General features: G+C 44.4%; 2 protein-coding genes across 2 annotated transcripts in view; one reads left to right on the plus strand and one right to left on the minus strand.

Annotated features, from left to right (window-relative positions):
* LOC111958933 (histone-lysine N-methyltransferase 2B) overlaps positions 1 to 20,227 on the plus strand; it is a 76,077-nt gene extending 55,850 nt beyond the window's left edge. The window contains exons 29-36 of the mRNA XM_070437496.1: positions 51 to 3,324; positions 3,958 to 4,067; positions 4,199 to 4,336; positions 4,655 to 4,907; positions 13,369 to 13,476; positions 14,011 to 14,094; positions 17,195 to 17,324; positions 17,524 to 20,227. Of these exons, the coding sequence (XP_070293597.1) occupies positions 51 to 3,324; positions 3,958 to 4,067; positions 4,199 to 4,336; positions 4,655 to 4,907; positions 13,369 to 13,476; positions 14,011 to 14,094; positions 17,195 to 17,324; positions 17,524 to 17,799 (4,373 nt within the window). The 3' untranslated portion in view covers positions 17,800 to 20,227. The remainder of the gene's footprint in view (positions 1 to 50; positions 3,325 to 3,957; positions 4,068 to 4,198; positions 4,337 to 4,654; positions 4,908 to 13,368; positions 13,477 to 14,010; positions 14,095 to 17,194; positions 17,325 to 17,523) is intronic.
* Positions 20,228 to 20,669: 442 nt separating this feature from the next.
* igflr1 (IGF-like family receptor 1) lies at positions 20,670 to 24,893 on the minus strand. The gene is made up of 7 exons (XM_023980350.2): positions 24,711 to 24,893; positions 24,397 to 24,586; positions 24,219 to 24,258; positions 23,850 to 23,949; positions 23,576 to 23,677; positions 23,292 to 23,399; positions 20,670 to 22,442 (listed from the first exon to the last, which is right to left on the minus strand). The coding sequence occupies exons 1-7, from the start codon at positions 24,811 to 24,813 to the stop codon at positions 22,120 to 22,122; spliced, it is 966 nt and encodes a 321-aa protein (XP_023836118.1). The 5' UTR covers positions 24,814 to 24,893; the 3' UTR covers positions 20,670 to 22,119.
* Between the last annotated feature and the right edge of the window lie 207 nt (positions 24,894 to 25,100).

Consider the following 25,100-nt stretch of genomic DNA (forward strand, 5'->3'; position numbering starts at 1 on the left):
GTTTGTGTGTCCGTTCAGTTGTCTCACTGCTATCTGATTTTCTTCTGCAGGAGCTACCAAGTCCAAACCCCACCACATCCTGACCATCAGTGACCTGGAGGAGACYCGCAGGCCTCGTCGCCACAGCCCCCACTCCCAAACCCGCAGGGACATGTCCTCCCCACCCCTGGGCTCTCCAACTGGATCTGGACTAATCACCCTCCGCACTGGGGGCTCCATGCATCCCAAGGCCTCCGTACCCACCTCTCCGCTGTTTCCCCTCGGTGCTACTGATATCCTGCTGACCTCTCCCTCTGCCCGCCCTGTCGGAGGTCGAAGTGCTTCCTCTGCCCGATGCCCCGGGAACATGACTCGCTCTACCTCAGGACTCTTTCCCCAGCCACCGTGGGAAGACAGTGTGGGCAGCTTCCCTTCCCCTTGCCTGTCCCTCTCCCCAACCGTCCAGCACTCCCCTAGACCCAGGCTGTCTTTTGACCTGAACCAGTCAGACTCAGTGGAGGTACCACACAACTTCCTGGCCTCCCCAGAACCGGAGGATAACCCTGCACCTAACAGCACCTCACCACTTAGYGGCTCTTTCACACAATTCCACGAGGACTCTGACGTGGCCATGGGCTCCGAGTTGAAGACTGAGCTTGAGATTGAGGAGACGCTAGTGAATGAGGGAGTGGCCATGAACTGTGGCGCCCAGATAGACGTGGAGGGCGACGACAACCAAGAGGAGTTCTGGGAGCCKGAGGTTCGCAAGASGAAGACSCGTACAGCCCTGACCCGCTCAGCTGCCAGGCAAGACTGGGGGAACACTTCRTCRGATGAGGACATGGAGCACTATTTTGACTTCTCGCACACTGTGGTCAGTCGCACAGGCTCCAGGGACACAACCCAGGCTCCTGCCTCTCCCTCTTCAAGATCTATCCCCCAACTGGACGGCGTGGACGATGGGGCGGAGAGTGATGCCAGCGTGACAACCACGGACGGGGCTCAGAAACTGAAGAGCGCCAGTCAAGTTCAGAACCCAGCTCAAACGCATGTTCTGCCTGAAGTAAAAATTACAACAAATGGTCTAAGTGCAGACTCTGGAAGCCCTGTCCCAGATCAGTCACCCCTTAGCAACCCATTCAAGTCTACAACCAGAGTTGTCCTCCCCGCTACAAAACCTCCCCCAGCGTATAGACCCCATGATCCATCCAAAGCCTTTAATGCCACACAACTAGCTAGGACTGAATTGGATAGTGTGACCCTTGCGCCAACTGAGATCTCACCAGAAGCTCGAAGACCAGCTGCAGTGGACCCATATACAACGTACAGCCCTGCTGATGTGAATACTACTCCCCTGCAGTTATACGCCTTCCCAACTCCTCTAGAGCAAAATAACTCAGTCCCCTCCTTAGACGCCCACGAACCAGTGCTGATTGCACCCCTTCAAGGAACGCTGCTGGACTTTGTCCATACTAAGGTGCCTGATACGGTCTACCCAGAGGATTTATTTCAAGTTTCCAGTCTGGATGTTGTCCCTGGGGCTCCACTTGTTCTTGAAAGGTGTGATCCTCCCTCCCCCAGCACCTGTTTCACTGAGCTGGTCCCTGTCCAGGTTGATGCTCCCATGGAAACCCATCAGCCTCAAGACCCAAAAGACCTCTTCTTGGATTCTAACAGCGGCCACTTTGTATCGCCCACAGATGGATCTGCCATTTACATGAACCACTTGACAGAGAGTTCACGAGATCCATCGTTGAGCAGTAGTCAGGGCACCCTGTTGGAGCTTCTTCAACCCTCTTCTCTTATCTCCTCGGACTTCCCTTGCCCCAGCATAGCCCCGATGAACCCTTTACAAATGAGTCCCTCTGTGCAGTTCTCTTTGCCTGGCTTTAACCCTTCAAGGCCACCTCTCACTAGCATCTCACTACAACCCCTGACATCCTCCCAAGGGTCAACAGTCTTGCAGCCCATGGAGACCTTTTGTACCAAATTATCAGCACCTATTCCAGACAGTGCCCTTCCACATTTGTCCTCTCAAATTGATCCCATTTTATCTGCAACATCAAGCGTCAGTCTCCCATCGTATGGATCAGTCTCGCTGCCTATATTCTCCACACAATCCCAGGCCATGGTCTCCACAGCAATTACCATTGTATCCTCCTCTCCCTCCATATGCTCTCTCTCCGATGCTCTATCCACCCAGTGTCACCCCATGCTCTCTTCGCTTCAGCCCTCCTCTGCCCCTGTGATGATTAACGGATACAGCTCCACGTCTCTGCAGAAGGAAGCTGCCATGGGACACACCATCTCCATCAACTTCTCCACCCCCAGGCCGCCACTGGAGCCCCAACAGACGCTGTTACCTCAGGGACTACCTGGCCACGCTATCCTTACTGTGAAGGAAGTGGGTGGTCCTAACGTGGACCCTACACCTCACGTTCTGCTAGTCAACCGCCTGGGCCAGATCTTTGTGAAGAACCCAGAGAGCAACACCTTCCAGCTGCCCAGTCAGAGCTCTCCCTCCTATAACTGTGTCACTCAGATAGCCAGCCTCCTTCAGAGCAATGCCCTGTCTGCCACCTTGGCAGCAGCTGGTACAATGTCCACCCCAGTTACAATGACTGCCATGCCAACCCATGTCCCTAGGATGGCCACGCCTGTGGTTCAGAACCCAGCTACCATCACTCAACTGCTCACTCATAACAACAATGGGACAGTGGCAGCAACTGCGGTCAAGAAACCCAGGAAGAACGCAAGCGTATCTGCAGATGGAGCTATACCAGGGATGAAGAAACCCAGAAAGAAGAAAGAACCTTCCACAACTTCTAGGAGAAAGAAGTCTGACAAAGCTGCAGACCTGTTTGAGTTTGCTGGTCAGGACGGGAGTTCCTCCATGACCAAGACTGAGAGTGCCCAAGCCATCATCAACCAAGCCATGGCCAGTAACTACACCCCCAACCGGACCGGTCCGCGCATACTGAGTCCCTCCACATTCCGTAACAACCCTTCCRTGAAATCTGTGGTCCTGCCCCCAGGACTACTCATCGAACCCGAGCCCGCAGCCACCACACTGTCTGTTTCAACACCCCGCCCTCCTCGTGCCCATGTCCGTATGAAGAGGGTGTCCTCCCTTTCTGATCGCATTGGTGCCATAAAGAAGTCCAAGACAGACTTCCTAGAGCCAGAGCCCCCTAGTGCTAAGGAGGACCTGCCGGTACCCAAAGACAGCTTTGCTGCTGTCTCCAGCAGGGCCGGGGGTGTTCGCATTAAAACCCCAACGGTGAAAGGTGTGTTGGACCTGGACAAGCTAAAGGAGGAGCACTTGAGTGACTCTGAAAGCACAAGGTTAGTCTTTTGGAACTTATCAGGGCAGTGATCTTATGAAGTGAGTAATGAGGTAAAATGTACAAATAATATCTTCAATGAATAATACAAGAATAGTCATGCCTTTATGTTTAATGTCCGCTGAGTCTCTTGTATAATTTTTATTAAAAGTGATTAACTTGCTACATCTCCAACAATGCTCAAGGTCAGAATCATATTGAAATATTTTTTTTCTTCTCACAATTGGCACGTTGCTCGTGTTTCCAGTGTGGGCCTCTTCTCTGTTGTGTCGATAAGATCATGTCTGGCTATTTTTAACCTTCTTCTTAACTCTTCCTCTCCATACTAGTAACCTATAGTATGATATGACAAATGGAACAAGGCATTTTACTCCTGGAATAGAACTGTCGATAGGCTATGTAGAGGTCAGTAAGTAAAGAGCAGGTCATGCATAGAATCCTTTTTTGAAGTCATAACTGAGATTGTCATAACCGTCACCACTCATGTACCAATCTACAATACAGCGCCTAGTTTGCAGGATGACCTCCAATTGTCATCACTGCATTTCTGCCCTAAAGTGTTATCTAATACAGTGAGTGATATACAGCCTGTATCCAGTCGATTTCAGTGTTTTTCTTGTTCTATTCCTCACAGGCCAGGGCCTTGGGACCGCCTGTCTATACCTCGATTTGGGGGGGACATGGGCAAACAGAACTGGGACGCAGTGGGCCGCAGTGCCCTGACTGACTGGAACAAATACTCAGGTACTTATATGTAATGGTGCCGTATGAACAGTATGCCTGTATGACGATGACTGATGATACTTCTTATACCTGTACTCTGTAAACAAGTGTGCTTGATTTGAAAATACCCTGTGGTATTTCCATCCTGTCAGGTGCTGTATCGTGCTCAGATGATGAGCTGCTGCCATCAGACGAGGACGATGAGTGTCCCCCCAGCCYAGACCAGCCCCACCTTCGCTTCGAAATCAAAAGCGATGACGGCTTCAGTGTGGAGGCAGACAGCATAGAGGGTGAGGTTTCAGGGAGGACAGGGCAAATTAATAGACTGCATGTGTCTTATCTGTGGAGTGTTCGTATAGAAAGAATTACATTTCCCAATTCTCAAGGCAATGATTTTTGCACAAATACCCACTATTTCTACATGTGACTAAACAATAGATTATGAAAAATACTTGTTCTCGTACTTGGATAGAATTAACTTGTGTAATAAACCATCTAGCACAAAATGTAGGCTAATTTCCATATGTATTACATTTGTGTGTTATGCTGTGTTACTCACGTCTTACTCTTCTCTCTCTATTTCTCTGCCCCCTCCTTTCACTCCTCAGTGGCCTGGAGGGCAGTGATAGACTGTGTCCAGGAGGCGCGGGCYGGGGCCAGGCTTAGGCAGCTGTCCTTCTCTGGGATGACAGGTGRCCGTATGCTGGGCCTGCTCCACGACACGGTGGTCTTCCTGGTGGAGCAACTTCAGGGGGCCCGCCGCTGCCATAGCCACGCCTTCCGCTTCTTTAAACAGATCAGCCAAGAGGAGGACCTGCCTGTCAACCCCTCTGGATGRGCCCGCTCTGAGGTCTACCTCAGGTCAGTGTCCCTGTGTTCTGTTCACTTCAGGGGCCCTGTAAGTTAAATATATAAATTATAAGGGAAGTCATTATTTTGGAGTGTAATTTGTAAACTGAGTCTTACAGTTGCCTTACAGATTCATCTTACATATCTTGTAAACATTTCACCAATACCTCCTAGGTATCATGAGTAGGGTTGCAAAGGGTCGGAAACATTCCGGTAAATTCCTGGAAATTTTCCATGGGAATTTTTGGGAGTTTTGCTTAAATTCATCAAAAAAGTTAGCTTATGACAGTGAACCTTTTTTGTGGGATACACATAAGGCAATTCTAGGTTTTGTGACATTCTGCTTAAACTATCCCCAATTCAATGGAATTGTAAACCTCTGCATGCACAGTGCATTCTACCATCACGTGCAGTCCACTCTTCCATCACATGTACAGCTGATTCTCAAAATCTTGCACACTAATGAGATGCTATTGTGCCCACGCTACTACACTGTCTGAGCCAAGGACAACATGCTTTCTGGTAAGTTTTGATTACAATACTGGGTGGGGTGAATATATTTTATGACATACATGATTTTTTGTTAACTAGTAAATAAACTCAGCAATAAAAGAAACGTCCGCTCACTGTCAACTGCGTTTATTTTCAGCAAACTTAACGTGTAAATATTTGTATGAACTTAACAAGATTCAACAACAGACATAAACTGAACAAGTTCCACAGACACGTGACTAACAGAAATGGAATAATGTGTCCCTGAACATAGGCGGGGTCAAAATCAAAAGTAACAGTCAGTATCTGGTGTGGCCACCAGCTGCATTAAGTACTCCAGTGCATCTCCTCATGGACTGCACCAGATTTGCCAGTTTTTGCTGTGCGATGTTACCCCACTCTTCCACCAAGGCACCTGCAAGACATTTCTGGGGGGAATGGCCCTAGCCCTCACCCTCCGATCCAACAGGTCCCAGACGTGCTCAATTGGATTGAGTTCCGGGCTCTTCGCTGGCCATGGCAGAACACTGACATTCCTGTCTTGCAGGAAATCACGCACAGAACGAGCAGTATGGCTGGTGGCATTGTCATGCTGGAGGGTCATGTCAGGATGAGCCTGCAGGAAGGGTACCACATGAGGGAGGAGGATGTCTTCCCTGTAACGTGCAGCATTGCGATTGCCTGCAATGACAGCAAGCTCAGTCCGATGATGCTGTGACACTCTGCCCTAGACCATGACGGACCTTCCACCTCGATGCCGCTCCAGAGTACAGACCTCGGGTGTAACACTCATTCCTTCGACAATAAACGCGAATCCGACCATCACCCCGAGTGAGACAAAACCGCGACTCGTCAGTGAAGAGCACTTTTTGTGCCCATAGGCGACGTTGTTGCTGGTGATGTCTGGTAGGACCTGCCTTACAACAGGCCTACAAGCCCTCAGTCCAGCCTCTCTCAGCCTACTGCAGACAGTCTGAGCACTGATGGAAGGATTGTGCCTTCCTGGTGTAACTCGGGCAGTTGTTGTTGTTGCCATCCTGTCCCGCAGGTGTGATGTTCGGATGTACCAATCCTGTGCAGGTGTTGTTACACGTGGTCTGCCACTGCGTTGATGGTTAGCTGTACGTCCTGTCTCCCTATAGTGCTGTCTTAGGCGTCTTACACTACGGACATTGCAATTTATTGCCCTGGCCACATCTGCAGTCCTCATGCCTCCTTGCAGCATGCCTAAGGCACATTCACGCAGATGAGCAGGGACCCTGAGAATCTTTCTTTTGGTGTTTTTTAGTTAGTAGAAAGGCCTCTTTAGTGTCCTAAATTTTCATAACTGTGACCTTAATTGACTACCGTCTGTAAGCTGTTAGTGTCTTAACGACTATTCCACAGGTGCATGTTCATTAATTGTTTTTGGTTCATTGAACGAGCATGGGAAACAGTGTTTAAAACATTTACAATGAAGATCTTTGAAGTTATTTGGATTGTTATGAATGGTCTTTGAAAGACAGGGTCCTGAAAATGGGACTTTTCTTTTTTTAGCTGAGTTTAGTAGCCTACAGCAAAGTGTGTTTAAATAATTTCTGACTTGTTATCAGTTTCTGCTAGTTAGTTTTTGCTACCATGTGGGTTTTAGCTTGCTTGAGCCTGCTAACTGAGTGTTAATTCACCTGTTTCCATACATGTTTCATTTTAAAACATTTATCTTACAAAGGAGTTGTTTAATCTAACTGCTTAACTATTTATCTGGAATTGTATTTAGTTATTTTTTTACTCGTTTTTTTCTAATCTTTACAGGAAAATGCCACGGGCACTATCTGACGTGTGGAGACATTTCACTGCAGCTAATGTAGAAGGAAAAGCTGTGTACATTTGCAAATACTGTGCCAAATCATATGTGAYGAATGCAACAAWGATMAAAAATCATCTGGCTAAGTGAATAAAGTTCCCTCAGAGCCCAKAACAAGCAACCTTTGACAAAAGTKCCTCTACTTCTATTCGAMGTGAAAATGATGAGACACCWTATTGATAGCAACAGCTCATGGTCCTCCTGGAATCAGATGTTTTTTTGACTCAATGGAGGAACGTAGTCAGAGAAATGCTGATGAATGTATGCAACTGGTTCACCTCTGATGCTCACAGGCAATGTGTATTGGAAGAGATTTCTGAATGTTCTTCGCCCAGCATACACCCCTGCAACCAGATATGCTTTATCTACTCATTTGCTGGATGCGGAGTTCAACAGAGTTCAAGTGAATGTCAAGCAAATTATAGAGAAAGCAGACTGTATTGCAATCATCTCTGATGGGTGGTCGAATGTTCGTGGGCAAGGAATAATTAACTACATCTCCACCCCTCAACCAGTATTCTACAAGAGCACAGACACACCGGTCTCTACATTGCAGATGAGCTGAAGGCAGTCATCAATGACCTTGGACCACAGAATGTTTTTGCACTGGTGACAGACAATGCTGCGAACATGAAGGCTGCTTGTTCTAAAGTGGTCCTACCCTCACATCACACCCATAGGCTGTGCTGCTCATGCTTTGAATATGCTCCTCAAGGACATCATGGCACTGAAAACAATGGATACACTTTACAAGAGAGCCAAGGAAATGGTTAGGTATGTGAAGGGTCATCAAGTTATAGCAGCAATCTACCTCACCAAGCAAAGTGAGAAGAATAAGAGTACCACATTGAAGCTGCCCAGCAACACCCGTTGGGATGGTGTTGTCATCATATTTGACAGTCTCCTGGAGGGGAAGGAGTCTCCAAGAAATGGTCATATCACAGTCTGCCGATATGGACAGCCCCATCAAGAGGATCCTCCTGGATGATGTATGCAAAAAACAACTACCTTTAAAATATATATATATTTCACCTTTATTTAACCAAGTAGGCCAGTTGAGAACAAGTTCTCATTTACATCTGCGACCTGGCCAAGATAAATGCAAAGCAGTGCGACACAAACTACACATGGGATAAACAAACCTACTGTCAATAACACAATAGAAAAGTATATATACAGTGTGTGCAAATGTAGTAAGATTAGTGAGGTAGGGCAATAAATAGGTCATAGTGGCGAAATAATAATTACAATTTAGCATTAACACTGGAGTGATATATGTGCAGAGATATTGGGGTGCAAAGGAGCAAAAAAAGAAATAACAATATGGTGATGAGGTAGTTGGGTGGGCTATTTACAGATGGGCTGTGTACAGGTGCAATGATCTGTAAGCTGCTCTGACAGCTGGTGCTTAAAGTTAGTGAGGGAGATATGAGTCTCCAGCTTCAGTGATTTTCGCAATTCGTTCCAGTCATTGGCAGCAGAGAACTGGAAGGAAAGGCTGCCAAAGTAGGTGTTGGCTTTGGGGATGACCAGTGAAATATACCTGCTGGAGCGCGTGCTACGGGTGGGTGCTGCTATGGTGACCAGTGAGCTAAGATAAGGCGGGGCTTTACCTTGCAAAGACTTATAGATGACCTGGAGCCTGTGGGTTTGGCGACGAATATGAAGCGAGGGCCAGCCGACGAGAGCATACAGATCACAGTGGTGGGTGATATATGGGGCTTTGGTGACAAAACGGATGGCACTGTGCTAGACTACATCCAATTTGCTGAGTAGAATGTTGGAGGCTATTTTCTGTATGACATCGCAGAAGTTGAGGACCGGTAGGATTGTCAGTGTACGAGGGTATGTTTGGCACCATGCGTGAAGGATGCTTTGTTGCGAAATAGGAAGCCGATTCTAGATTTAATTTTGGATTGGAGATGCTTAATGTTAGTCTGGAAGGACAGTTTACAGTCTAACTAGTCACCTAGGTATTTGTAGTTGTCCACATATTCTAAGTCAGAACTGTCCAGAGTAGTGATGCTAGACGGGCAGGCGGGTGCGGGCAGCGATCGGTTGAAGAGCATGCATTTAGTTTTACTTGCATTTAAGAGCAGTTGGGGGCCACGGAAGGAGTGTTGTATGACATTGAAGCTCGTCTGGAGGTTTGTTAACACAGTGCCCAAAGAAGGGCCAGATGTATACAGAATGGTGTCGTCTGCGTAGAGGTGGATCAGAGAATCACCAGCAACAAGAGCGACATCATTGATGTATACAGAGAAAAGAGTCGGCCGGTTGATCCCTGTGGCACCCCATTGAGACTGCCTGAGGTCTGGACAACAGGCCCTCTGATTTGACACACTGAACTCAATCTGAGAAGTAGTTTGTGAACCAGGCAAGGCAGTCATTTGAGAAGCCAAGGCTATTGAGTCTGCAATAAGATGTGGTGATTGACAGAATGTGGTGATTGACAGAGTCGAAAGCCTTGGCCAGGTCAATGAAGAAGGCTGCACAGTATTGTCTTTTATCGATGGCGGTATGATATCGTTTAGGACCTTGAGCGTTGTTTAGGTGCCCCATGACCAGCTCGGAAACCAGATTCCGTAGCGGAGAAGGTACGGTGGGATTCAAAATGGTCGGTGATCTGTTTGTTAACTTGGCTTTTGAAGACTTTAGAAAGGCAGGGTAAGATAGATATAGGCCTGTAACAGTTTGTATTTGGGTCTTTTTATTTTTTTATTTTACCGTTATTTTACCAGGTAAGTTGACTGAGAACACGTTCTCATTTGCAGCAACGACCTGGGGAATAGTTACAGGGGAGAGGAGGGGGATGAATGAGCCAATTGTAAACTGGGGATTTTAGGTGACCGTGATGGTTGAGGGCCGATTGGGAATTTAGCAGGACACCGGGGTTAACACCCCTACTCTTACAATAAGTGCATGGACTTTTCATGAGCATCAGAGAGTCAGGACACCCGTTTAACGTCCCATCCGAAAGACGGCACCCTACACAGAGCAGTGTCCCCAATCACTGCCCTGGGGCATTGGGATCTTTGTTTAGACCAGAGGAAAGAGTGCCTCCTACTGGCCCTCCAACACCACTTCCAGCAGCACCTGGTCTCCCATCCAGGGACTGACCAGGACCAACCCTGCTTAGCTTCAGAAGCAAGCCAGCAGTGGTATGCAGGGTGGTATGCTGCTGGCCGGTCTACAGTGTCTCCCCCTTTGAAGAGGGGAATGACCGCGGCAGCTTTCAATCTTTAGGGATCTCAGACGATACGAAAGAGAGGTGTAATAGGGGTTGCAACAATTGCGGCGGATAGTATTAGAAAGAGAGGGTCCAGATTGTCTAGCCCAGCTGATCTGTAGGGATCCAAATTTTGCAGTGCTTTCAGAACGTCAGCTATCTGGATTTGGGTGAAGGAGAAATGGGGAAGGCTTGGGCACGTTGCTGTGGGGGGTGCAGAGCTGTTGACCGGGGTAGGAGTTGCCAGGTGGAAAGCATGGCCAGCCGTAGAAAAATGCTTATTGAAATTCTAGATTATCGTAGATTTATCGGTGGTGACAGTGTTTCCTAGCCTCAGTGCAGTGGGCAGCTGGGAGGAGGTGCTCTTATTCTCCATGGACTTTAGTGTTCCAGAACTTTTTGGAGTTTGTGTTACAGGATGCAAATTTCTGTTTGAGAAAGCTATCCTTTGCTTTCCTAATTGCCTGTGTATATTGATTCCTAACTTCCATGAAAAGTTGCATATCACAGGGGCTATTTGATGCTAATGCAGTACGCCACAGGATGTTTTTGTGCAGGTCAAGGGCATTCAAGTTTGGAGTGAACCAAGGTCTATATCTGTTCTTATTTCAACATTTTTTGAATGGGGCATGCTTATTTAAAATGGTGAGGAAAGCACTTTTTAATGAATAACCAGGCATCCTCTACTGACGAAATGAGGTCAATATCCTTCCAGGATACCCGGGCCAGGTCTATTAGAAAGGCCTGCTCACTGAAATGTTTTAGGGAGCGTTTGACAGTGATGAGGGGTGGCGGACCCATTACGGACGCAGGCAATGAGGCAGTGATCATTGAGATCCAGGTTGAAGACAGCAGAGGTGTATTTAGAGGGCAGGTTGTTCAGGAATATATGTATGAGGGTGCCCGTGTTTACAGATTTAGGGTTGTACCTGGTAGGTGCCTTGATAATTTGTGTGAGATTGAGGGCATCTAGCTTAGATTGTAGGACTGCCGGGGTGTTAAGCATATCCCAGTTTAGGTCACCTAACATTACGAACTCTGAAGATAAATGGGGGGCAATTAATTCACATATGTTGTCCAGGGCACAGCTGGGGGCTGAGGGGGGTCTATAACAAGCGGCAACAGTCAGAGACTTATTTCTAGAAAGGTGGATTTTTACAAGTAGAAGCTCGAACTGTTTGGGCACAGACCTGGATAGCATGACAGAACTCTGCAGACAGGGGATTGCAACTCCACACCCTTTGGCAGTTCTATCTTGGCGGAAAATGTTGGGGATGAAATTTCAGAATTTTTGGGTGGCCTTCCTAAGCCAGGATTCAGACACGGCTAGGACATCAGGATGGTATTAATATTAATTTGCATGTACACTACTGTTCAAAAGTTTGGGGTCACTTAGAAATGTCCTTGTTTTTGAAAGAAAAGCCCCAAAAAATTGTCCATTTAAAAATAACATCAAATTGATCAGGAATACATTGTTAATGTTGTCAATGACTGTTGAATAGAAAGAGTGGGAGGCCCCGGTGCACAACTGAGCAAGAGGTCCTCTGCCTAGAAGGCCAGCATCCCGGAGTCGCCTCTTCACTGCTGACGTTGAGACTGGTGTTTTTCGGGTACTATTTATTGAAGCTGCCTGTTGAGGACTTGTGAGGCGTCTGTTTCTCAAACTAGAGAGACACTAATGTACTTGTCCTCTTGCTCAGTTGTGCACCGGGGTCTCCCACTCCTCTTTCTTTTCTGGTTAGAGCCAGTTTGCGCTGTTCTGTGAAGGGAGTAGTACACAGCGTTGTACCAGATCTACAGTTTCTTGGCAATTTCTCGCATGGAATAGCAATAATTTCTCAGAACAAGAATAGACTGACGAGTTTCAGAAGAAAGTTCTTTGTTTCTGGACATTTTGAGCCTGTAATCGAACCCCAATCAATCAAATTTGATTTGATTTGATGCTCCAGATACTTAACTAGTCTAAAGAAGGACAGTTTTATTGCTTCTTTAATCAGAACAACAGTTCTCAGCTGTGCTAACATAATTGCAAAAGGGTTTTCTAATGATCAATTAGCCTTTTAAAATGATAAACTTGGATTAGCTAACACAACGTGCCATTGGAACACAGGAGTGATGGTTGCTGATAATGGGACTCTGTACGCCGATGTAGATATTCCATAAAAAATCTGCCGTTTCCACCTACGATTGTTAATGTTGTAAATGACTATGTCTACACTGTATTTCTAATCAATTTTATGTTATTTTAATCAACAGAAAATTTACTTTTCTTTCAAAAACGAGGACATTTCTAAGTGAACCCAAACTTTTGAACAGTAGTGTATTTCCGTTAATTCCCACGGAAAGTTTCCACCTCTGAATATTCACCAAAATGTACAACCCTAACCATGAGTCATAGTTTGGAAGAAGTTTAATAAATACAAATGTATTCATTTGGAAATTTCTGAGAATTGTTAATCACCACAAGTGTAATGGTGYGAACCGGTATTATTTTGTCCTCACCTTGCAGTTGGTCAACCCATAGCACTAAAGTCTAGCATATGTTTAAAAAATCTGGGTTTTCCCCTCTGTAGGTGGTTTTCAACTTCAAAGTGGAAACTAGTGTCTGTGTGGAGTATTGGTGAAATGTCTGTTTTGAATGTAGACAGCTGTCAGGTTTAGAGGAACAAAGGATGTCTGTGGTTGTTGTGTTTCAATGCGAGTGTCATCTCCAACTCCACAGTCTGAGTAAGCTGGAAATAAGACCTGTATGACGTCTATGCTGCTCCTTTCATTAACATATGAAGAGTGTGTGGGTGATGTACACATCCCAAATTCTACACCAGTGCTGGGCAAAAAATAACTATGATAAAGAAAGTCTGCATACTGTAAAATTTAACGTAACACCTTGTTCCTGTCTTCTCTTACAGGAAGTCCACCTTCGACATGTTCAACTTCCTGGCTTCCCAGCACCGCCAGCTCCCTGACATCAACCCCTACGATGAGGAGGAGGATGAAGTCCCACTCAAATCCACAAGGTCAGATTACAGAGTTATTGTATGCTGGCCATCGCAAAGGAAGCTAGCTAATATCTTAAAAAAGGAAACTTTGGCTTAAATACTGCAGTAGCTAGTCCATGAAAGATCTTGTCTAGCAGAACATTCTTAGAACGTGTTGTACATGGCCGCAAATGTTGTTCCTTTGAAAAACAACTTTCACATCAACAAATGATCCATTTATAAGTTGGTAGACATATCAATGTATTCGTTCAGCCTGATGAGTAACAAAGGAGCCAGCTGTACAACTACAGGTTTACATAATCGTTTTTATAGCTGTGACTAATTCACTATTGAAATGTTGTCTATTCCTGTATTTGTAACTCCCCTAAAGTGATCTTTGTGGTTGGACTAAACCATTCCGTCATTTCTGCAACTACTTCCCCCAAACAAGCAACGTTAAAAATGTGTTCTACCCTCTTGTGTCTTAGAGTCTCTAGTGACTCTTTTCTCAAAGTTCAACGTGAAAGGTCAGAAGCACATCATCATCTTCTCTGCTTATCCCTTTTCTCCTAGACGTGCCACTAGCTTGGAGCTCCCCATGGCCATGCGCTTCAGACATCTGGAGAGGACATCAAAGGAGGCTGTAGGCGTGTACAGGTCAGCACACAACTAGTCCTGGTCAAAGCCAATACTATGGACAAAGCCTGTGACTATGATCATGATTCTGGGCTAAAGAGCTCATGCGTTTCTCAGTGGGGTGCAAACTGACCCCACCATAGGTCATTTGCGGTCTGTCTGGACAGGAAGCAGTCACTGTGGTTCTCTACAGCAGGTATTCCCAATCTGGGGTACGGGCGTACGCGCAATGCCGTCGGGGGTACGCCAAATAAAAATGTGGTTCACTTTCCCCCCCCCCCCACATTTTCAAACAGTCCATTTATATTTTCAAACGTATATTTGGGTGAGGTTTTTTTCTCGCCTGAGTAGCCTCGTTTCACTGCCAAAAATAAAATTAAGCCATCTAGTGTTCAGTAAAATAACAACACAATGTCAAATATAGGTAGCCTAGTGAAATAATTAACATCCAATCACATTAACCGTTACTCTCTCACGGGAATTCCACTAACGGTCCATATGTAGCCAAACGTAGCTGCTGCTCATGTTGGTAGCTGCTGCTCATGTTGGTAGCTGCTGCTRATGTTGGTAGCTGCTGCCATGACAGGGAGACACAGTGGAGTGATAACGCATGCAAGCAGTTGCTCACTGCAGCATCCACCGAGAGGCTCTTGCTGCCAAGGGAATGCCTGACAGCTTGAAGATGTTTTGGACACTACAGTGAAAATGGTTAACTTTGTTAATTTGGGAAAGGCATGCTGCTAGTGGGACACCTCGACAACATCCGGTGAAATTGCAGGGTGCCAAATTCAAATTAAATTACTATAAATATTTAATATTCATGAAAATACAAGTGTAATACATCAAAATAAAGCTTAACTTGTTGTTAATACAGCCGCCGTGTCAGATTTCAAAAAGGCTTTATGGCGAAAGCAAACCATGTGATTATCTGAGGACACCGCCCCGCATACCAACACATGAAAAACATTTCAACCAGGCAGGTGCGACACGAAAGTCAGAAATAGCGATATAAAAAATGCCTTACCTTTGATCTTCTGTTGGCACTCCAAAAGATCACAAATGGCCATTTAGTTCGATAATGTCCTTTATATCCATAAAAACTCAGTTTAGCTGGCGCGCTTCAGTCAATAATCCATCCAGTTTCCCTCCATCAAAATGCATACAAAATTAATCCCAAACGTTACTAATAAACTTTTCCAAACAATGTTTATAATCAAACCTTAGGTATCCTAATACACAAATAAACGATACAATTTAAGATGGAGAATAGTATGTTCATTACCGGAGATAAATAAGAAAGAACGCGCTTTCCTCCACGCGCTTGGAAACACTACAGCCAAAATGGGAGCCACCTAGAAAAACTACAATTTCTGGGTCATTTTTCCAAAAACTAGCCTGAAACTCTTTCTAAAGACTGTTGACATCTAGTGGAAGCCCTAGGAACTGCAATTTGGGAGGACTTGGGCTTATAATTATAGTACTAGCCATTGAAAACAGTGGTAAYCTGAATTTTTTTTTTGGGGGGGGTGGTTTGTCCTCGGGGTTTCGCCTGCCATATTAGTTCTGTTATACTCACAGACCTAATTTTAACAGTTTTAGAAACTTTAGTGTTTTCTATCTAAATCCACATCCTAGCTTCTGGGCCTGAGTGACAGGCAGTTTACTTTGGGCACACTTTTCATCCTGACGTGAAAATACTGCCCCCTATCCCAAAGAAGTTAAAGCAAGGCCCCTGAATTCTCGTGTATTTTCTGCAGTATGCAATTATATGGGCAGCGACCAAGTAACGCTTTTACAACATGCAGAAGTATGCTGGTTATCAAGGGGTAAAGTATTGACACGAGCTTAATGTTTTCTTTACTGACCATAATTTTCACTTGTCTGACCGCTTGCATGATGATAACGAGTTTCGCACACGACTGGCCTATCCGGGTAATGTTTTTTTCTCTCCTGAATGATCTGAATCTAGGATTACAGGGACTCTGCAACTATATTCAATGTGCGGGACAAAATTGAGGCTATGATTAAGAAGTTGGAGCTCTTCTCTGTCTGCATTTAACGAGGACAACACACAGGTCTTTCCATCATTGTATGATTTTTTTGTGTGCGAAAGAACTCAAGCTTACGGACAATGCCAAATGTGAAATAGCGAAGCACCTGAGTGAGTTGGGTGTGCAATTACTCAAGTACTTTCCCGAAACGGATGACACAAATAACTGGATTTGTTATCACTTTCATGCCCTGCCTCCAGTCCACTTACTGATATCTGAACAAGAGAAATCGAAATTGCAACAAGCGGTTCTGTGTAAATTGAATTTAATCAGAAGCCACTGCCAGATTTCTGGATTGGGCTGCGCTCAGAGTATCCTGCCTTGGCAAACCACGCTGTTAAGACACTGATGCCCTTTGCAACCATGTACCTATGTGAGAGTGGATTCTCAGCCCTCACTAGCATGAAAACGAAATACAGGCAGAGACTGTGTGGGAAATGATTTAAGACAGACTCTCCAATACAACCCAACATTGCAGAGTAATGTGCATCCTTTCAAGCACACCCTTCTCATTAACCTGTGGTGTGGTATTCACAATTTTCGATGAACAAATAAGGTTTTATATGTAAGATGGTTAAATAGAGAAATTATTGATTATTATTTGTGCCATGGGTCCTATAAGAGCTCTTTGTCACTTCCCGCGAGCCGGGTTGTGACAAACTCACACTCATTCTTATGTTAAAGAAGTATATTGTATAGTGTGTTTGTGTGTGGCAGGCTTACCATGATTGCAAAAAACAACATCTGAGAGTGCGCTGACCCTGATGCTAGAGGGGGTACGCAGCTGGATGTTGAATGTTTCGAGGGGTACGGGACTATAGAAAGTTTGGGAACCACTGCTCTACAGCTATCACAGCAAACTAGAGACTGAGGCATGGTTTATATTTCCTGCCCCTCCCTTTTCTGCTATTCTGTTATTCTGCTGCAAAATAAGTAACATGAATTTCCATTGACTCAGGATCAGAAAATAAAAATAATGTGATCCATTGCATCCTTTTTAATAGCCAAGGAGATTAGCTATGGGAACTGTTGTTCATACTTGAACCTCTTCTGACATCTCTCTGGTGTAGGTCTGCTATCCACGGCCGAGGTCTGTTCTGCAAGAGGAACATCGATGCTCAGGAGATGGTCATTGAGTATGCCGGCATCGTCATTCGCTCAGTGCTGACAGACAAGCGGGAGAAGTACTACGATGGCAAGGTGAGATCAATCAGTCCAGAGTGTGTTTGCGGAGACGACATAAATCCTATGGTTCATCCCAACGAGACCTTATTTGGTGGATTTGTTTTAAGTCCACTAATTGTGGGCTTGAATAAATACATGTTATTGATACCAACATAATACATGTTCCTTAAACTAAAACTAAGTCCCCTGTCTCTTTTCCCTCCTTCCTCCACAGGGTATCGGCTGCTACATGTTCCGTATCGATGACTTTGACGTGGTGGACGCCACCATGCACGGCAATGCGGCGCGCTTCATAAACCACTCATGCGAGCCCAACTGCTACTCGCGCGTCATCAACGTGGAGGGCCAGAAGCACATCGTCATCTTCGCCCTGCGCAAGATCTACCGGGGCGAGGAGCTCACCTACGACTACAAGTTCCCCATCGAAGACCCAGCAAGCAAGCTCAACTGCAACTGCGGGGCCCGGAAATGTAGACGCTTCCTCAACTAGGGGCAGGAGGAGGACTTGGTACTGCCACAGTCTCTGCAGAGGGAACAAGGCACAAGGAAAGGGGATGAGAGCAGAGGCAACAGATGAAGAGGTTAAAAGCCTTAAATTAAGGTTTTACTGGGTTGGGAGGTGGGGGAGGAGAAAATACAGGAAAGGATGAGCCACTACGAAAAGACTGGGAGAGGAACCAGGGCCAGGAGATGGGGGAGCAAGAGAGAATAGGCCACACAGGGACATGTATCCATAAGCCCACTTTGGCTCCTAACCGATATGCACCTGCCAGAGGTTGGACAAGTTCACCACAGGAGAGGGTGGAAGTAGCTACCGTTATAGCGTGGGTTGTTTCTTGAGAACAGGATACTGAACGCTGCAGACGTCTGTTGTGGTTATGCTGGTTCTATGTTGCATGAAGGTATTTTCCTTGACGCCATAACGTCAAGCACTTTCTGTTGAAATAAGGGTGGACCAGAAAAGCTAGACTTGGAGAGATTCCTCATCTTTTTTTGTTGGGGGGGCAGGGGGAGATTTTTTAATTTTGACACCCATAATCATGTTGGTCCCTTAGCCATATCTCTATCTTTACTTGATTTATGAATCATTGTTTTATTTATTTGAAATTATTTTTCACAGAGCTCATCATGCGTCAGGTTGTACATATTTGCTTTCCGTTGACTTCAGAGAACCATGGTGCTAGATATGATGGGCCATAGGCTTTGTGGCTCCACGGTCAGAGACCCTGCAAATAATACCTATTTTTCTATCCATTCTCCACTCCCCTCTCACACAGACCGGGGATGGGACCTCCATTATGTTCAGTTAAACYGTTAGATAACGGTTAGTGTCACCCTTAAAGAGTTTGCTGCAGCTAAATCATATCTTTAAGAACTTTCCCTTCAATGTTTTTGTATGTAGCAAACACTACCCAATCCAAGAMTGACGAGTTTAGCTGGAAACCTCAGTGCGTCTTTTTTTATTTAAAAATATATTTTATTACTATCATGGCAAATGCTGATTACCTTTTGCAATAATATTAGGCCTACTGCTTTGCTGCGCTCCAGTTGCACATCTTTAGTGAACTAACAAAATCCAGACTCCATATTTCTCAACAAAGTACAGACTTCTCTCTGACATTCTCTGCAATCCACAAAGGGTGGAACACTGTGTTAGACCACTAAGAGATGTGTTATAAACTCTATATATACCCGACTGTGTGGACTGACAGCACCCCTGTGCACTGGAGATCTCAAGCATAGCGTTAGTACTGTACTCAGCACCTTAACGTTTGCTGTCGTACAACTTTAGAAAAGGCTGTCAGTCAGTTCATTCAGACATATTAGAACATGAAATGTACACCCTGTTGTTCACATCTTTACAATAAGAGATTGCTTGAGCTCTAGAATAGTTGTATTTATTCATGTTTCTGTTCAGATTTTGGACTGGTGAAACTAGCTGTATAAATGGTGGTCTAGTGGGAAATCTTCCTCCCCTCCTTTCCTCTTTTTGTTTACTTTGTTACTTCTTTCTCTTATTTGAACCTGGATGTTTGGGGACAGTTGTGTATTACATTTCAGCCTTTACACAAGACATTGTCCTAAAGCAGGTATTTTTTATTTGTTTTTGATTGTATTTCTTTGTTCTGGTAGAATTTTCATGGAGAAAGTACAGCAGGCCTTAGTATCGGCAGGCCATATAACAGGAGAATATCAAGCATTTGAGTCCACGCTGTTCTTCCCATCTGCGTGCTACAGAGAACCCTTCAAGATAGAGATAATAATCTAAAGGAAATGAGCACTGTCCTTTTGAAATGTAATAACCAGTTAGGAAGAGCTTAAGCCCACCAGCCTGCGTGACCAATCAGTGAGATTGAGCCTGTATTCCCATGTGTCAATCATCTAACACCCTTAGTTTGACAATAACAGGATGCATCTGTTTCAGGGATACGGCTATCCTTAACCTTGCTTCCTTTTCCGCTGAAAACCCCGCTCAGAGCAGGTTTCTCTATACCCACMCCACTCCCCAACCTCTTGCCAGGATTCTACCTCAGTTGTTCTGACAGAAAGAATACTAATGCAAAAAAGAGGATGATGACAATATAATAAGAGTAACTTGGTTTTAATGTCCTGCAGAGCTGGCCTGTGTGTTCGATGAAGCATGCAAAGCACTAGTTGGAAACCTGAAGTTACCATGACGATCTCTCCCAGAAATGGTTCAGAAAGCTGTATGTTCTATATGGTAGGGTTATTTTAAAGTATAACAAAGTGTTAAAGACATGAAAATATGTGTGAACTTGTCTTTGTTACCTTGTACAAATAAGCCCTGAGTTTGTAAATAATTGTATACATATTTCTAAACCCGTTTAATTTTTCTATGCACTTTTTTTATTTATAATGTTGTTTGCTTAATAAAGATGTTAAGATGTTTGAACAAATCAGACTTGATCATTTGAAAATTGAATTAAACAAATGCTTATATGACATTTATATAACATGRCATGTATAAATACAGCGATATTACGTTTGACATAAGATGATAATGATTGTGAGGGCCAGGTTGGGAACTTAACACTTGTTCTGAGTGCCTGAGATTTACTGTGCCATCTGACACATATCAAATCAGTTTCCTTGATCTTCTGATTTTGTGTGAGGATAATTTTCTATATACTGATCTTTACAGTAAACCTATTGATCGTAACAGTTTGAGGGCTTGATAGCTGTCACCCCCGCTTCCCATGGAATACAGTTTGCCCTACAGCCAATTCTGTCYAATCAAAAACAATCAGATTGACAGAAATATGGCTGAGATGCAAAGAAAATTCAAGGAGAGGGGGGTACAAAAATCCATAACCAATTCTTACACAGGGACACTCAATCTTATATGAATAATTGTTTATTTGTCAGCGTGCTGGAGAGGTTCCAACCAACTCAATGCACTATAGTACACATGTCTGTCAGAAAACTCTGCCGGGGCAGTCCCAACCGTTGTCTTATATACGGCTATACACAGACAAGTTATATTTGCATGATTTGGCATAATTCATTAATCATTACCGTTTTGTTTCATCCATGTGACCGACCAATACTGTTTCATAACGTGACAGACCAACACCTCACGAGACTTCTTTCTCTAAGCTGATACCTTGAATCTGAGATCTTTCGTTTATTCTCAAAACACGGTCTGGGCCTACTGCCAAATTTCAGCTACTCATAGGTGTGATTTGTACAGTCAGCCACTTGCAAGAACACAGAAATTAGATAAGAATGGCACAAACATTAAAATGTCCCTTAATCTCTTTCAAGGACAGTCTTGCAAAAAGCAGCATTCTTGCATCCTCACTACCCCTCATTTAAAGTGCTCTGAACAAATTAAGGGAATCGTTCACAAACATTGCCACATTCTACYGTCCGCTGACACTATCGGTAATGTGTTTTCGGACCCTCCCTTGGTCGTATTTTCACGGGGCAGAAATCTCTGATCAATTGGTAAACTGATTTACCACCCCAAAATACTCCTGCACAATGTCTATTTGCACCTCTACCGGATGGAAACTACAAGTGTAACAGCTACGCTCAATACAATGTCACTTACAAATGTAGATCCTTTAAACACTCCCAAACAAAGGTGTTATCACGTGCTTCCCTAAGACAGTTATTTATCTTAGAACTTGTCCTTGTGGTAAAAATGAACACTCGATTTCGTACCTACGTTATATCGGCATCAAACACGTCACCCTCCCTAGGAGGGGGTGACCTCGACAATTTGAAGCCATTACCTTGATCTTGCTGTTCATTATAAATGTTTGTAGGCCTATGTAGCAAAATGTTATCTATGATTGTATGCTATCCATTCATGTTTTTTGTATGTTCTATTTATATCTGAAAATAAACAAATGATATCAAGCCACACCCGGTCATGATTAGAGACACTTGTGTGTGTCCTTCGACAATATAAACTAGTCACCCCACAGTGTTTGTCATTATACCCTGATGAAGACAGGTTGTCTGTCAAAACGTTGGTTATTAGGTTAGTATATTATTGCATCTGAGCTCCTAGAGTGTGCAGCTCTTCTTTTTCAGTACACCGGGGTTAACATCCCTGCATTAAGTTATAAGTGCCATGTTATCGCAGTTAAATATCTTACTTGAACCCTAATGCAAAATAACAGTGCTCCCAATCACTGCCTTGGGGCTTTGGGGTCCCCAAGAAAAGCATGCCACCTACTGGCCCTCCTGTTATATCTCAGTGCCTTGGCAGGGGGTAGAGACTCGCGGTTGTATCTGGATGGAGCCATCTCTTCCGGACCCAACACAGAACACACCCAGACTAGAACACCTTAAGCAAGCTGAGCTTGGTGAGCACCGCCACTGCGTCGTTCCGGTCCATCTCCCTCAGCAGCCTGGCCAGGTGTCCTACAGTCCACTCTGGGTGCTTGGTGGTGACCCCCTCCAGCACGGCCCTCAGGGGGCTCTTGCTCTCCCTCAGGGAGTAGGTGTAGGTAATCCAGGTGGCGGGGAAGGAGCAGCGAGATGCTAGGTGGCTGGTGTTCTTCACCCCAGGGCTCTCCGGGTCCAGCAGGATCACAAGCTCCTCTAGAACATCCAGGTTGTCCAGAACCGTCTGCAGTGGCGCCGACTGGAGGTCAGGACCTGGTGAGACGAGGGGACATATCACTAAGGGTGAGTGACATGCCTGTAATGCTGACGTGTGTCAATCCAGAGCCAAATACGTAAATCAAGTATTAATGGGTCGTTCCACAAAATGAGTCCCTTTTGGGTGGAGAAAAACCTGATTTCACCTCATTTTAACATTCTGTCATGAAGAGCACACGGTCAACTTAATAAAAAACATGATTTCCCCATATCAAGAGGTGAAATAAAATAACTACTATATTAAGTGACTAATAAAGTAACAGGGTTGACAATTTCATCTTAAATTAGCCATAAATCCCCTTTTGACGGGGAATGGAAGCTTTTGTGTAACAGGGAGGGGCAATTGAATGCAAGCTTCACAATGTAAATAGTTGGGTAACAGGGTTGACGTGTTCTGCTCAACCCACTCAGTTTTCAACCTCAAAACACCAGAAAATGTACAAAAAGAGTAGKACCAGCTCACCTGCTTTTACACTATGATTTGACTATTAGATGTTTAATGTTTCTTTTGAAACAATTATTTTAAAAGGAACAGTTTAACGTCTTTTCAGTCTTCATTGAATTATCCATGTGGTCTACATTAAAGGGCACTTCATTTAATGTAACAGGCTTTTAAAATTAAATATGGGGCACAATTTCTAATTAAAATATGAAAGACACAAAAGGGACCCATTTCGTTGAACCAGCCACATGTCATGGGAGATTTGTGCTGAAATTCAAGTGGCGCGCTAAAACATCAAGAGCCTTTTAGCAACTTATGGAAGAGTAGTGATGTAGAGGTACTAGTAATACCACTGAATAACAGKCTGGTAGTAGCTCTATTAGTAATAGCACTTGATAACTCACTCAAAATGTCCTCTAGGCTCCTGGTCTCTGACTGTAACAGAGCAATCTCTTCATTGACAGCTGCTGTTGTCTTACTGCTCTGTGACCGTTGGTGGGTATTCTCCTTATCTGTGTCAAACCACAACCATTCAAACATAGGACAGGAAAAAAGTGCTTTTTACACAGACTAAGGTAAGTGGAAGAGTTAAAGCGGTTTTAAGCAAACATGTGAAACCAGTTGGTCTGTGTTATACATTGACAGTTTGACATTTTTTARTCTCCCTAATGCTTATCATCCTGCTCACCTCTGAAGCAAAAAGCTCTTGATCTTCTCCTTCTCGTCTTAATATAGATGAATAAGAGAAATGCAAGTACAGAGAAAACCAAGATGACAGTAAGCACTATCCCTGAAAGACCACAGAGGAGTGTGACAATGAGCAGTTAGACATGTTCAGCAGTATCCTAACAAAACAGTTTAGTCATATTTTTGAATGGTGGTATTATCTGGTATTATCAAACTCAGTACCTTTTAAATGACTTCTAAAATGGCTCATATTTGGGGGTTGGGTTGGAACTTACACGCAGTCTGATGTAATGTCGGATCAATGTGTTTGGCTGTGGTGGGATTTGATGTTGACACTTGGACCCTTAACGTTGTTGACCGTTGCACKCGTTGAGTCTGAAATTTATGTGAAGTCAACATATTAATTTTGTCATTCATAATGTAATACATTTGTTTTGTTTGCTCATTGCCCTATTGAGAAGACATTGACCAAAATTGAAAACATTTGTGAATAAATATCCTCCCTGGGGCACTGTTGTTGATGTAGTTAGAGTCCACAGATTAATAACAGCCATGATAAATTTGAGAGTGGTCTTCAAAGTCTACCACACAGACGCTCTTAATTAAATAGCATCGTCAGCTTCATCATCATAGGTGAAACTCACCGTGGTACTCAGGGCTCCATTCCAACACCGTGTCTGGTTCCTAGACATAGGGTCTACAGTTAAACATTTTACTCAAACAACCAAGCACAGATAGTTTCAGCACCAGATTGAAAACAAATGGCCATCCTTTATTTTCCAATCAAGATTTGAAGCTATCCCAGAGAGAATTTGCGCTCACCCCTCTACGCAGCATTGCGTGTCTGTCGTTGCGTTGCATTCGGACAGCTTTTGATTTGGAGCGCAAGGAGAACAGGTTTGGCATTTCACGGAGCTCCCGTTATTGAAGGTCTGTGCGGCACACGGTCGATACGGTCTTTCCGCTGTTCCCCCATCGTCATGCCTGCCACAGTTTGGACTAAATTCGTACCCTGATCGAAAATAATATTTGTTTGTAGACCACAYGTGCGCGCTGTGCACAGAAAAACATCAAAACGTAGCAACATCAAAATCTTTATTTTAAATCAAGTTATCTTTGCAGCATGTCGAGCTCACCTGGTCGGATCYGATTATGTTGATGACATGGCACACATGTATTACTCAACTCATCCCAAAATGTATCCAAGTCATCAGAGCAATTATGAGAATAGTGGCCCATTTCGTTCAGAGAAGACGTAAGGAATAGACTAGGCTCTGTTAGAGCAAGCGAAACAGCAACCCTCTGTCTCAGTATTTCAGTGTTGCCAACTCCTCAGTAAGGAAAGTAGCTATTGGCTGTCCTAAAAGTAGCMAGAAGTCGCTAAATGACGTCATCGCCTAATGTGCATAATTGGCCATGTGCATTTAATTGTGATGGACGCTGTAGAAGAGAGGAATAATGTCGTGGGAGAGACAGAAAGTGAGTAAAAAACACCCTAAATATGTTTTGAACTACAAATGAACTTT

This window comes from Salvelinus sp. IW2-2015, linkage group LG35 (genome assembly GCF_002910315.2).
Source record: "Salvelinus sp. IW2-2015 linkage group LG35, ASM291031v2, whole genome shotgun sequence".
Lineage (NCBI taxonomy): Eukaryota > Metazoa > Chordata > Actinopteri > Salmoniformes > Salmonidae > Salvelinus > Salvelinus sp. IW2-2015.